The sequence below is a fragment of the Schistocerca cancellata genome, chromosome 8, assembly GCF_023864275.1.
Source record: "Schistocerca cancellata isolate TAMUIC-IGC-003103 chromosome 8, iqSchCanc2.1, whole genome shotgun sequence".
Taxonomy (NCBI): domain Eukaryota; kingdom Metazoa; phylum Arthropoda; class Insecta; order Orthoptera; family Acrididae; genus Schistocerca; species Schistocerca cancellata.
This window is the reverse complement of record NC_064633.1, coordinates 428,306,675-428,321,676: the sequence shown is the minus strand read 5'-3', so window position 1 is coordinate 428,321,676 and position 15,002 is coordinate 428,306,675. Positions and strand designations below refer to the sequence as shown.

At 41.8% G+C, this 15,002-nt stretch overlaps 1 protein-coding gene across 1 annotated transcript in view; it reads right to left on the bottom strand.

Moving 5' to 3' along the window:
• Positions 1-3,269: 3,269 nt before the first annotated feature.
• The window catches only part of LOC126094696 (myrosinase 1-like), a 61,485-nt gene continuing 49,752 nt past the window's right edge, over positions 3,270-15,002 (bottom strand). Inside the window, exons 10-11 of the mRNA XM_049909222.1 lie at positions 14,529-14,635; positions 3,270-3,662 (exon numbers count right to left, since the gene is read on the bottom strand). Coding sequence (XP_049765179.1) covers positions 3,539-3,662; positions 14,529-14,635 — 231 coding nt within the window. The 3' untranslated portion in view covers positions 3,270-3,538. The remainder of the gene's footprint in view (positions 3,663-14,528; positions 14,636-15,002) is intronic.

Sequence of the window (15,002 nt, the reverse complement as noted above, 5' to 3'; positions counted from 1 at the left end):
GTTTCTGCAATAAACAATGAGGGCCCCCCAGGGAGCTGGGCTGGCGGGCTAATTTTAGTACCAGCAGATGTCCCCCTCGAAAATAATCAATTTTGGATTCTACACGTTTTTTCGTGTGATGCTTATTTTTCGAGTCATTCTGGTTTGTTAACTTAAAATGTACACCCTATGTATACATACAACCCACTGTGACCGCCTCTGCCTATTACATCCAAAAGAAACCAGCTCTGCTAAAACTGCTTCGGGACCTTCCCCTAATCTTCAGAAGTCTGTTGGCTTCTACATGCGTGCTCCAACAGCTGCTAGCCAAGCCTCGGCCTGCTTGTCCACTAGCTGGCCCGTCAACTACACTCACTGTTTCTGGCCCTGCAAGCCTGTCGCTCGTAATGTCACAGTGCGTCTGTGACAGATTGACGTCTGACGAATATTTAAATAATCATATCCTTTTTATTAGTTATCAGTCAACTGACAGCTTTGATGCAACCCAAAACGTATTCCTCTCCCAATCCAGGCTTCTCATCCCAGAGTAGCACTTGCAGCTTATGTCCCCAGTTATTTGCTGAATATATTCCGGTCTCTGTCTTCCTCTACAGTTTTTATCCTCTGCAGCTCCCTCTACTACCATGGAAGTTTTTCAGTGATGTCTCAACAGATCGCCTATAATCCTTTCCTTTCTTCTTGTCAGTGTTTTCCATTTATTCCTTGGAACTTCCGCCTTCCTAATCGGCCTACTGGAATACGATATAAGTGACCGTGGTTGCATATGCCTAAAGAAATTTTATAGTGAATAAGGCTATCGTTACCAAAGGAAAATAACACCTGTTAGTTAAAGTGTACAACAGATCCTTCTGAAGAAAGAATCTATTCTAAATACTTATGACAATTCTGAAATGGGAGGAATATAGTGCAATCGGTCACGAACCACAGAGGGAGGAAAAGGTTACCAGGTAATATTTACTGCAAAGATTACTGATAATACGAAGAAAACACTAATTTGCTAAAAAGGGGGTAATTAAACGGTTACCAACTCCCTAGGGCAATGAATCTCCAGAATCTTAAGAAAGGCAATGGCCAAGAAATTAAAGCAACAAAAGGTTGTCACGGTTTTCCATGACACAACAGTTCACAAGAAAGTAAATGAGTCAGACAGCACTGAGTTTGCGGTCACTTACTCTCAAACACTAAATTTTGAAAGTAAAGTGGAGTTACTGGTTAAATGAATGACTGGCTTAACTTAAACTTTGTTATGTAAAAATGACTTCCCGTAACCTCAGAGTAACGTAATCCAAAATTCAGAAAAAGGCCAGCAATTTACTTCTGTTCAATGTAAGATTGAATTGAATTTACTTTAAGCAAATGAGCAGCTGATATTACTTTCAAAATACATACCAAGCCAGCAGAAGTCACTCGCTGAGCTAAATACAGAATAAATAAAATGTGCAAACTTAATTTGTGATGCATCTTTAGTTATTGGTTTACCTCGTGGAATTTTACATAACTTTATGTGACTGGGGTTAATACCCAAAACAGTAAATTACTTAAGGCTCTGTTATGCAATACAAGAATGAGCAGTTACTGTGTCGGAAAATTTAGACTGAAACTGGTCATTAGCAAACACGCAACCCTGGCAGTAAATAGTTAATCACTTTTCATATTCTTACGACACTCAGTGATCGCATCGAAAGGAAAGGGACCCACCTGGTAATGATATCTGAGAACATGACAACACAGGTGTCCTACAAGTTTTAACTATTGCAAGTTATTATATAAGTGAGTCATACTTTATGTAAGAAATGCAACTGGGTAAAGCCTCTACAGAACTGTACCTGTCAACCAACGGTCTTACGATGTTGTAATGTTGTACCCGAGCGGACGACGAAGAATATAGCCGACGGCAATGCTGAGCTGCTGCTGTTGCTGCTGCTGCTCTTTGATAAACCCGAGTCGCTTCCAGAGCCACGGGACAGGTGACAGTTCGTACTGCAGTTTCCTCCACCTGTCCACTCCAACAGTGCTCCCAATACTCGCGGGTTAACGAATCAGACGCGCCCACACTGGCGAGAGCATAGCTGCACACCGCATCCGTGAGAGCGCCCGACAAACACTTGCGCACTCTGTCATCACTCAGGATGCCCTGCTTCCTCTCTGCTCGCAACGCGACAGAGGCTCTCCACAAGCAAAGATAAACAATGGTATAGCTACTGCCATTTCGTTGTTGCTATCGATAAATTTAAATAAAGGACCCTTGGCTATTACCCAGAAATTTACAATATTTTTTGTGTTACATCCTTTCCTCGCCGATTCTCTGGTGAACAGGAATTAACATACTTTCTGATTAATTTTACATTTGTTGTCATAGACTTAGAGAGGCGTTCTCTAGTCTTGCGATGCTTCCGCGACCTTTGGCAGTTATGTGAGGCATGATTTTATAGACTTCGTGTTCCGCCTTGATCTGGCTGTTATCACATTGCCTTCTCGACCACAGGATCACTAGGCTTCTCTTCTAATCTCTGCTATTAACAACGTGGATATCCCACTGCCCCCTCGGTCCAGCTTACCAACATCACTTACCTCTACAATAAATCGTCTATCATTAGTCACCTCGATAGTTATTCATAGGCAACACAGCTTGGACCATTCCATAAGTCGTCTAGATTGTTCTCATCTTTAATAATATTTTCCTTTCACTGTCGCGAAGTATTTTCTTCCGATTTGTTGTCATATCACATGAGAAGAACGATCGGTGCTCTAGTTGTCACTGACCTCCCCTCTATGGTAATGTTTACTTACGTCACCATGCGGATTTAATGCACTACGTAAAAGCTTATGTACAACCAAAGTCTTAATGCCGTTTATAAAAGGACGTTGTGTGTATTAAACGACGAAGTCAAACGCCATTTAAATAAGCCCATCCTTATGTAAGAGAATCAGGAAGACGTTCAACAGTTTGACAAATCTTCACAATAAAATTGTTAACTTTGAATTGGTACGTCAGAAATTGAGATGAACATCAAGTAGATGATGTGGCAGTCATATGATAAACAGATACAAGCAGAAATGCATCGCTAAAGGGCACAAAAGGAAGTCGAATATCAGTAAATATAGTACGTGTAGGTTTGTACACTCAAGAAAAGTTAAAATGTTGAAAGATGATGTATTAAAAAATGTGAAGTAATTTGAAGTATAGCAGTATCTCTCGGTTTATTAAAACACTGAGCTTGAATAAGAATTGAAAAATACAGGTATGGATTACTTTATTGAAACTGGTGCATGGGGCAGGTGGCCACATTTAACGTGAACAAGGCGTTGACATTTACCAAAGAATGCTAGAGAATGAACTAATATAGTGATGATTTCATGGAAATAAACGGTAGGGAATAGCAGTATATTTCCTATCATACTGATATTGATACAAACCTAGGACTATATACAAGTTAAATACATTTTTGTCGAGAAAGAAAACCTAAAAGAGTCAGGAGTTACTTCGAATATCTACCAAGAAGAAGGTATATTACAGAGTGTAAGGCTGAACTTAAAATTAGAAGTACTCCTCAGGAACAGTCCTGTTCCTGTAAATGCCACCAATGAAATTCGCCGACGCCTTGGGAGTCCTCGTTCGCTCTGTGCTGTTGAAGTCCACGTGATAGACGCCGAACTTCACCCTACAAACAATCAAATAAGACAACATTCTTTGGCTTATCCAAATGCCACAAACTAAAAATTAGTTTACTGACAGACAGTATAAGGGATATGCTTGTATTTACTTGTATGTGATATTGTAACGAGCGTCTACAATTATTCACGTTCTTACAAAGGAATTACCCCAGCTCCAAGACTAAAAATGGGCTCCATGCACTATGGGACTTAACATCTGAGGTCACCAGTCCCCTAGACTTAGAACCACTTAAACCTAACTAACATAAGGACATCACACACATCCATGCCCGAGGCAAGATTCGAACCTGCGCCCGTAGCAGCAGAGTGGTTCCAGACTGAAGCGCCTAGAACCGCTCTGCCACAGCGGCCGGCTTCAAAGTGTGAAACCTGAAAGAAAATTATTTTAAAATACAAATATACGTCTGTTATAGCTTCCATAATGGTTATGTATGAACAAAACTCTGCTTCTATGTAGAATTAACGTTTGAGGATTAACAAATATAAGACCTTCTAAAGCTTAAGTCTGTGTAATTGGCAATTTCGATCATCAGATCCACAAGATTCACTAAGGAGTTACTATTTGGTAAAAGGGTGGACACATGCTTCTAACATATAAGTTAACAGATGAAGTAGTTACACATCCATATTGCCCGACAGTGAAGCTCCTATGTTGTACTTTCTTCACTTATCCGTCATCGAAAAGGAAATACGGGGTTTCTGTGAAATCACTAAAGCACAACGATGTCAGACAGTCTCTGTCAATGTGTGTCCAGCATGCAGTGGCTGAAACTGGTCTATAATTTTTATGTGGTTACAGTAACTATTAGAGGAACTGTTTTGTAGAAAGTTTTATTTATTAATTGGTGAGAAGTTTCAGACAGATTGTCCTTTATCAAATCATGCTTGCACACAAGTTTTACAAAAAGCTACTGGCCATAAAACAAATAAAATTGGCAATATACAATGTAGTGTCCACACACGAATGTATCTCAAAAAGTTTTGAGGTTAAGTGATGTTAATGTGTATTGCAGCGGTTATATGGTTTGCGGCCAGTAACTCACATGCATTCTGGCTATAATGCAGTACTTACGTTCATGGATGTTTTAATAAAAATACAAGCCGTCCGGAACTAGTCGTCAATAAATAAACTTTCTACGCAACTTGAGACTTTTCCTCTAACAATTTTTTAGGGCTGAGGCACTGATCTCAATAGTGTGATGACTGTGGTGTTTGATTCTGGACAACTCCATTACACATACACTGGTAGTTATGCAGCATGTCCTCATACATTCGCAAGTGCGCACGCTCTCGGTGAAGTTAATGGCTGTAGATTCCAACGATACACTGACATAAAAAACTGAAAATGGCTCACAAACGTAGAAATAACACGTACTCTATAATAAAAGTAGAGCAGTCAGCGTGTCTGTCATATGAAGGGTCCGGTTTCAATTCCCTATATTTATCATGGTGGGGTATAATGCCTACGCATCTACCTGTCGCTGCTGTGGTAGATATGATGATGGCTGCAAAGCTGAAGGAGGTAATCAATTTCAATAAAGTTATGTATGACCAAGAGAGATTTTAATCAGTTATTCAGATACAAAGCTCACAGTTCCGATCAGGAAACAAGGCGAACTTAGGCTGGAGAGGCCAGTTCAGGAGCTCCTGAGTGGGAAGTAGCTGAGCGGGAAGATTGTAAAATAAACAACGCCGTTTCACACCGTATCCAAATGAGGCTGCTCGGCGAAGATAAGTCGTGAAATATTCAGTGCCTGATCGCGGAGTTCAGTTCAATAGCCTCTATCACATACCACATTAGCGTCTAATGGCTTCCTGAGGTGTTTACCTAAAACAAAATCATAGAGTATGCGGAATAAGGAAAATGACTGCTTAACGGTGAGAGCACTGACGCTCAGCTTCACAACTAGATGTAACAGACTAATCAAGGTAGTGGCTGATATGGATCATAAAACGCGGTACTATGTTTCGGAAAAAGACTATGATATTTGAGAGTAGGGGAAAGTTGATACAGTCTGTAGCTCCGAGTAAACATCAGGTAGGAGGTGGGGTGACTGGATAAAGGAGTGTGTAAGCCTGTCTGTGGGACATTCAAATACATTTGTGGTATCGATAGTGGACATAGTGAAAATATGATATTACTTTTTAGACATTTCAGTAAGTGTAACGTTTCCTGGTAAGAAGCTGGAGGCCAAAAATTACAATCCTGCAAGCAGAGTATCAAGTTTCGCACCATCGTCGTACACCGAAGAGCAAAAGAAATGCTGCACCTCCCTAATATCGTGTAGGGCCTCCGAGAGCACGAAGAAGTGCCTCAACACGATGTGGCATGGACTCGACTAATCTCTAAAGTAGCGCTGGAGGAAACTCACACCATGAATCCTACAGGGCTGTACATACATCCGAAAGACGGCCAGGGGCTGGACATCTCTTCCAAATAGTGCGTTGCAAGGCATCACCGATATCCTCAGTGATATTCATGTCTGGGGAAATTGGTGGCCAGTGGAGGTGTTTAAATTCAGAAGTGTTCCTGGAGCCACTCTGTAGCAATTATGGAAGTGAGGGATGTCGCATTGTCCTGCTGGAATTGCTCACTTCCGTCAGAATGCACAATGGGCATGAATTGATGCATGTGGTCAGACAGGATGCTTACGTACGTGTCACCTGTCAGCGTCGTATGTAGACGTATCAGGGATCACATATCACTCCAACTGCACACGCTCCACTCTATTACAGAGCTTCCACCAGCTCGGACAGTCACCTGCTGACATACTAGTACACGTCCATCTGCTCGATGCAATTGGAAACCTCCGACCACACAACATATTTCCAATCATCAACAGTCCAACGTCGGTGTCGACGGGCCCGGGCAAGGCGCAAAGCTTTGTGCCGTGCAGTCATCAAGGGTACACTCTGAAGTTCCACATCGATGTTCTTTCGTTGAACGGTTCGCATGCTGACACTTGTTGATGGCCCAGCACTGAAATCTGCAGCAATTTGCGGAAAGGTTCGACTTAATCACGTTGAACTTCAGTCACGTTGAACGATTCTCTTCATTCGTCGTTGGTCTCGTTCTTGCACGATCTTGTTCTAGCAGTAGCGATGTCAGCGATTTGATGTTTTACCGGATTCCTGATATTGGCGGTACTCTCGTGAAATGACGTACATGAAGTCCCCACTTCATCGCTACCTCGGAATACTGTGTGCTAACGCTCTTGCGCCGACTATAGCACCACTGTCAAGGTCAATTAAATCCTGATAATCTTCCATTGTAGTAGCAGTAACCGACCTAACAACTGCGCCAGACACTCTTTGTCTTATGTAGGCGTTGCTGACGGCAGCGCCTTATTCTGCGTGTTTACCTTTTTTTTTTGGGTCATCAGCCTTCTGACCGGTTTGATGTGGCCCACCACGAATTTCTCTCCTGTGCCAACCTTTTCCTTCAGAGCTGCATTTCTACCCTACGTTCTCAGTTATTTGCTGGATGTATTCTAATCTCCGTCTTCCTCCACAGTTTCCGTCCGCTACAGCTCCCTCTGTTACAGTGGAAGTCATTCCCTCATGTCGTAACAGATGTCCTATCATCCTGTCCTTTCTCCTTATCATTGTTTACCACAGTTTCTTTCCTCTGCGAATCTGCGAAGAACCTCCCATTACTCACCTTATCAGTCCACTTAATTTTCAAAATTCGTCTGTAGTACCACATTTCAAATTCTTCGATTCTCTTCTGTTTTAGTTTTACAACAGTCGATGTTTCACTATCATACAACGCTGTACTCCAGACGTACATTCTCAGAAACGTCTTCCTCAAATTACGGCCTATGTTTGTTACTAGTAGAGTTCTCTTGCCCAGGATTGCCCATTTTGCCATTGCTAGTGTGCTTCTGATGTCCTACTTGCTCCGTCCGTCCTTGGTTACTTTACTGCCTAGGTAGCATAATTCCTTAACCTCATCTACTTCGTGGCCATCAATCTTGATGTTAAGTTTCTCGCTTTTTCTTATTTCTGCTGCTTCCCACTACTTTCGTCTTTCTTCGATTCAGTCTCAATCCATATTTTGTACTCATTATATCGTTCATTCCATTCAGCAGATCATGTAATTCTTCCTCACTTTCACTCAGGATAGCAATGTAATCAGTGAATCGTACCATTGATATCCTTTCACCTTAAATTTTGATCCCACTCTTCCCTCTTTTTTTGCGTCCATCAGTGCTTTTCGATGTATAGATTGAACAGTAGGGACGAAAGAATACATCCCTGTCTTACAACCTTTTTAATCAGAGCACTTCGTTCTTGGCCGTACATTTTTATTAGTCCCTCTTGGCTCTTAGACATATTGTTTATTAACCGTCTCTCCCCACAGCTTACCTATGTTTTTCTCAGAATTTAGAACATCTTGCACCATTTTACATTGTTGAACGATTTTTCCAGATCGACAAATCCTATGAACGTGTCTTGATTTTTCTTTAGTCTTACTTCTATCATTAACCGCAATGTCAGAGTTGCCTCTCTCGTGCCTTTACCTCTTCTAAGGCCAAACTGATCGTTATCTAGCACATCCTCAATTTTCTTTTCCATTCTTCTGTATATTATTCTTGTTAGCAACTTGGATGCGTGAGCGTTTAAGCTAATTGATGGTTCTCTCGCACTTGTCGGCTCTTGTAGTCTTCGGAATTGTGTGGATGATATTTTTCCGAAAGCCAGATGGAATCTCACCAGACATAGATTCTACACACCAGCGTAAATAGTCGTTTTGTTGCCACTTCCTCCAATTACTATAGAAATGCTATGGAATGCTATCCATCCCTTCTGCCTTATTTGATCTTAAGCCCTCCAAAGCTCTTTATAATTGTGATTCTAATACTGGATGCCCTATCTCTTCTAAATGGACTCCTGTTTCTTCTTCTATCTCACTCAAAAATTTTCCTCTTCATAGAGACTTTCAATGTATTTTTTCCGTTAGTCCACTCTCTCCTCTACACTTAACAATGCACTCTTAATGTTACCACCCTCGCTTTTAAGCCTTTTTACATATCTCTGTATTTGAATACGCATGCCTATACCAGTTTCTTTGGCTCTTCACTGTATAAACTAGTCAACACGAAAAGAACTGATTTGTCTCTTCCAGCAACTACATCTAAATCATTATAGAGATATTTAATATTTAATACTGACACAGCGACCTACAGCCGACAATTTAACGATTTCTTCACCATTAACTGATGCTTAAAGCATGCCTTAGGGTCTTGAGATATATGCATCCATATTGCACCTACATCTTTTCTAATGTCATTAACTCACGATTCACAGGTCGTCGTCTCGATCCTTATTTACTACTTGGAATCCAGCTAAGAGCTCCCTGGTACATCTAATTCTGATTTCTATAGCTGCATGCCCCACCCACCTCAATTTTAGTTTGTGAAAATTACGTTTTATACTCCAGCTGTTTCTCCCACGTATTCTCAAGATGCATCTCTTCATTATGTACTTGTTTTTAATGTCGTACGCACTAAAACAATCGATCTCACATCCGCAGCTTAGAACTGGTAACTGTGAAGCTTTTTTCCCGGATATTCTGAAAACTATTTGTTTATCCATAAGCACTCGGGGCCAGTGTCTATATGCGGCTTTAGCATCCATCCGCGTTCAATACGGAAACTTGTCTAGTCTACGACTATACTGTTTATTTGTACTACTTTTTTTCGGTGTGTTAACTGAAATAGAGGCTAACAGTATGTCAACGAACATGGGACTGACAGGTATGTGTAATCTCCTTCCTGAGTCATCTTTCAATTCAGAATCCGTACTAACTGAGTGTAACGGAATCTGAAACATTAGCAGATATGTTGTGAGACATACTAACTTAAGACGTTCGAGATACGACACGAATTGCTTGCAGAAGGAAGGAAAACCTGGTAGAAGCAAAAATTGGAGAATATTTGTTCGTGTTCCAAGATTATACCACTACTGGATTTACAGAGGGTCTTTGAAAATGAAAATTAGAATAATCTCTTTCAAATTTTGAAGGTAGCAGTGATAAAATACAGGGAGCGATAAGCGACCTACAAGTTTTATAGAAACTTTACTGCATATGTAAAAGTGGAAGGGCATGAAAGAGAAGCAGGAAGAGAAGCACGGAGAGTGGGCTGGACATGGCTGTAGCCTCTACCGGATGTTATTCTCTCTGTACATTCAGAAAACACTAATGGAAACCAAGGAGGCATTTGGAAAAGGAATCAAACTTCAGGGAGGAAAAATAAAACTTTGCGGTGTACCGATAACATTGTAATTCTGTCATAGATGGCAATGGTTTTACATGAGTATTTGAACGGAATGGATATACTCTTGCAAATGAGGTTAACGATGATGTCAGCAAAAATAAAAACAAGGGTAATGGAATGTAATTGATTTAAATCAAACGATTCTGAGAGAATTATATTAAGAACTGACACACAACAAGTGGTGGATGGGTTTTGCTATTCGGACAGAAAAGTAACTGAGTATGGGGAAAGCAGAAATGACATAAACTGTCAACTAGCAATAAGTATAAAAGCGTTTCTGTAAAAGAATAATTTGTTGAAATCGAATCTGTAAAAGAGGAATTTGTTTAACATGCACGTAGATGTAATTGTTAGGAAGAATTTTCTGAAGACATTTATATGGAGTGTATCCTTGTATACCAAAAAAAAGGCCGAGACAGGTAGAGAATATAACCTTTTGAAGTGTGATGCTACCGAATAGTGTTGAAAATTAGACAGGTAGGTCGAATAACTAATAAGGAGGTTCTGAATCGAATTCGTAGAAGAAACAAAATTTCTGGCAGATTATCAGTAAATGGTGGCATCATTTAATAACACAAATCCTGAGATGTCAAGTAGTCACTCTGGTAATGGAAAGAAGTTGAGGAAGTTTGGAGGGCAAAGATTATGAAGGAGTAACAGGGTTTGAATACAGTAGGCAGGTTCATGAATGTTGTCGTACTAACGCAGATGGCTAATGGTTCAAATGGCTCTGAGCACTATGCGACTTAACTTCTGAGGTCATCAGTCGCGTAGAACTTAGAACTAATTAAACGTAACTAACCTAAGGACATCACACACATCCATGCCCGAGGCAGGATTCGAACCTGCAACCGTAGCGGTCGCTCGGTTTCAGACTGTAGCGCCTAGAACCGCACGGCCACTCCAGCCGGCACTAACGCAGAGATGAAGAAGCTCGCATAGGATGAAGTAGCGGGCAGCACTGCATCACACTTGTCTTTGTGCTGCAAGACTAAATCACGACAGCAATCGAAAGCTTCCATCAATCCACGAATACCAGACGAACCTGTTGTCCCCTCCCATTGACATTTTACACAATATTTTTCAGGACTTTCTAACGTTTCTGAGTCTGTGTGTTTGTGTTTCGTTTGTGTATGCGTGAGCCTTAAGAGGGTTCAACGGCGAGGTTAATAGCACTGGTCGGCACTTACAAATGGTCCATTGTGCAATCTACATTTCTGTAGCCACCTTGTTACTTTTCCCGAATACGATGCTATGCCCTGGGATTACAAAAGTTATGCGGTAGCGATATGCACATACAGACGGCGCCAGTATCGCGTACACAAGTTATAAAAGGGCATTGTATTGGCGGAGCTGTCATCTATACTCAGGTAATTCATGTGAAAAGGATTCCGTAGTGATAATGGCCGCACGACGAGACTTAACAATCTTCGAACGCGAAGCTAGACGCACGGGACATTCCATTTCGGAAATTGTTAGGAAATTCTGTACTCCGAGATCCATAGCGTGAGGAGTGTACCGTTAACAGCAGATTTCAGGTATTATCTGTCACAATGGTCAACGCAGTGGCTGACAGCCTTTACTTAACGACCGAGCACAGCGTCGTTTGCATTGAGTTGTCGGTGTTAACAGAAAAGCTACACCGCACGAAACGGCAGCAGAAATCAATGTGCGTCGTAAGACGGACGAGTCCGTTACGACAGTGAGATGAAATTAGGCGTTTATGGGCTGTGGCAGCAGGCGACTGAGACGAGTGCCTCTGCTACCAGCACATCATCGCCTGTGGGGCTCTCCAGGGCTCGTGACCATATCGGTTGGACTCTAAACGACTGTGAAAACCGTGGCCTAGTAAGTTGGTGAGAGCTGATGATGGGCTTCGAATGTAGCTCCCACCCCAAAAAGCCATCAATCGAAGTTGTCAACAAGGCACTGTGCAAGCTGATGGTTCTCCACAATGGTGTGGGGTGTGTTTAGACTGACTGGACTGGATATTCTGGTCCAACTGAACCGATCAGTCACTGGAAATGGTTACATTCGACTACCTGGAAAATTTCTACTGTCATCCGTATACTTCATGTTCCGAAACAACGAAGGAATTTTTACGGATTTCAATGCCCTGTATCACCAGACCAGAATTGTTCACGATTGGTTTTAATAAAATTCTGTATAATTCGAGCGCATGATGTGGCTACCCGTCGAATATTTATAGGACATAATCGACAGGCCATTTCGCGCACAAAATCATGCACCAGAAATACTTTTGCAATTATGGACGGCTACAGAGGCAGCATTGCTCAGTATTACTGTAGGGGACTTTCAACGACTCGTTGAGTTCCTGCCAAATCGAGTTGCTGCACTACACAGGGATGAAGAAAGTCCTCAAGATATCAGGATGTATCCCAAGATACATCAGTCTATTTTATTTCTATACGGTTATCAAGTATATAAGAGTTTTCTAAATTTATTCACAACTGCGGAATATTTGTGACATTAGCTGCATTAGGTATGAACATATAACCTGTAGTAACACACAACAATTTGCCCCGAGTCCGGACTCGAACCTGGATTTCCCATTTGTAGCCAGCCATGGCCTTCATAACTTCAGCTGTCTGAGCACACTTCCACAATCGACACAAACTTCCATACTTGTTACTGCCTACGTACGACTCCATCACCGACAACTTTACTTGGATTCCCTCCAAAGGGGTTCAAGGCGGCAAAGGTACTCGACGTTTGCCCATCGAGGCTTCTATTATTTGGTTTTAAAAATGTCTGAAGAATCAGACATTGGTGACGATCTTTCAGTTGCACGAAATTTATGAAATTTCTTCACAATTCATAACTTTAGTTCAGCTATAAGATCGTCGTTCTAGATATTGCATGTTCTGAACGAAACTATCGAAGGGAGCTAATCATGGCTATGTACAGGGTGTTTCAAAAATGACCGGTATATTTGAAACGGCAATAAAAAACTAAACGAGCAGCGATAGAAATACACCGTTTGTTGCAATATGCTTGGGACAACAGTACATTTTCAGGCAGACAAACTTTCGAAATTACAGTAGTTACAATTTACCAACAACAGATGGCGCTGCGGTCTGGGAAACTCTATAGTACGATATTTTCCACATATCCACCATGCGTAGCAATAATATGGCGTAGTCTCTGAATGAAATTACCCGAAACCTTTGACAATGTGTCTGGCGGAATGGCTTCACATGCAGATGAGATGTACTGCTTCAGCTGTTCAATTGTTTCTGGATTCTGGCGGTACACCTGGTCTTTCAAGTGTCCCCACAGAAAGAAATCACAGGGGTTCATGTCTGGCGAATAGGGAGGCCAATCCACGCCGCCTCCTGTATGTTTCGGATAGCCCAAAGCAATCACACGATCATCGAAATATTCATTCAGGAAATTAAAGACGTCGGCCGTGCGATGTGGCCGGGCACCATCTTGCATAAACCACGAGGTGTTCGCAGTGTCGTCTAAGGCAGTTTGTACCGCCACAAATTCACGAAGAATGTCCAGATAGCGTGATGCAGTAATCGTTTCGGATCTGAAAAATGGGCCAATGATTCCTTTGGAAGAAATGGCGGCCCAGACCAGCACTTTTTGAGGATGCAGGGAGGATGGGACTGCAACATGGGGCTTTTCGGTTCCCCATATGCGCCAGTTCTGTTTATTGACGAAGCCGTCCAGGTAAAAATAAGCTTCGTCAGTAAACCAAATGCTGCCCACATGCATATCGCCGTCATCAATCCTGTGCACTATATCGTTAGCGAATGTCTCTCGTGCAGCAACGGTAGCGGCGCTGAGGGGTTGCCGCGTTTGAATTTTGTATGGATAGAGGTGTAAACTCTGGCGCATGAGACGATACGTGGACGTTGGCGTCATTTGGACCGCAGCTGCAACACGGCGGACGGAAACCCGAGGCCGCTGTTGGATCACCTGCTGCACTAGCTGCGCGTTGCCCTCTGTGGTTGCCATACGCGGTCGCCCTACCTTTCCAGCACGTTCATCCGTCACGTTCCCAGTCCGTTGAAATTTTTCAAACAGAGCCTTTATTGTATCGCTTTTCGGTCCTTTGGTTACATTAAACCTCCGTTGAAAACTTCGTCTTGTTGCAACAACACTGTGTTCTAGGCGGTGGAATTCCAACACCAGAAAAATCCTCTGTTCTAAGGAATAAACCATGTTGTCTACAGCACACTTGCACGTTGTGAACAGCACACGCTTACAGCAGAAAGACGACGTACAGAATGGCGCACCCACAGACTGCGTTGTCTTCTATATCTTTCACATCACTTGCAGCGCCATCTGTTGTTGAAAATTGTAACTACTGTAATTTCGAAAGTTTGTCCGCCTGAAAATGTACTGTTGTCCCAAGCATATTGCAACAAACGGTGTATTTCTATCGCTACTCGTTTCGTTTTTATTGCCGTTTCAAATATACCGGTCATTTTTGAAACACCCTGTACATGCCAAATGCTCAAAGTGCGTATCATACATACAACTGGTCTAAAATTTCAGAAACTGCACATGATTCAACAAATTTAATATTATGTGACTTACGAGAATCCAGAAGTCCATTCAAGGTTGTCGATGATGCTCCATGTCATGTACCCAAATACATTCACTCCATCTTCGTTGATAGCTTTAAGCATTTCAGCCAGATAACTCTGAAACAGAAACAGTAAAATATTTGAAACAGTTATAGACTAACTGGAGACTGACTGTGAACTAAGCTATCCCTCACAACGTGGGCCTTTGCGATGAATATTCGGCACTTTCTAAGTTAGGGACGCTACTGACGCTTGCATGAGGGTTCATTCACAGCTGGCCGAGAGCGTCTTACAAACAGCTAATGATTAAAGTTACACAAGGCAGCCAACATTGTGGTAGTTAACAACAATATGATAAAAACTTCGTATCTGTAATACAGTTTTTATGCATAAAATAATAATTTTATGTAATGGTATCAGCATAGAAGCTTTATTTTTGATACAATAAATATGATACTTTAACTTAGCGTCATACTTTGTCCTA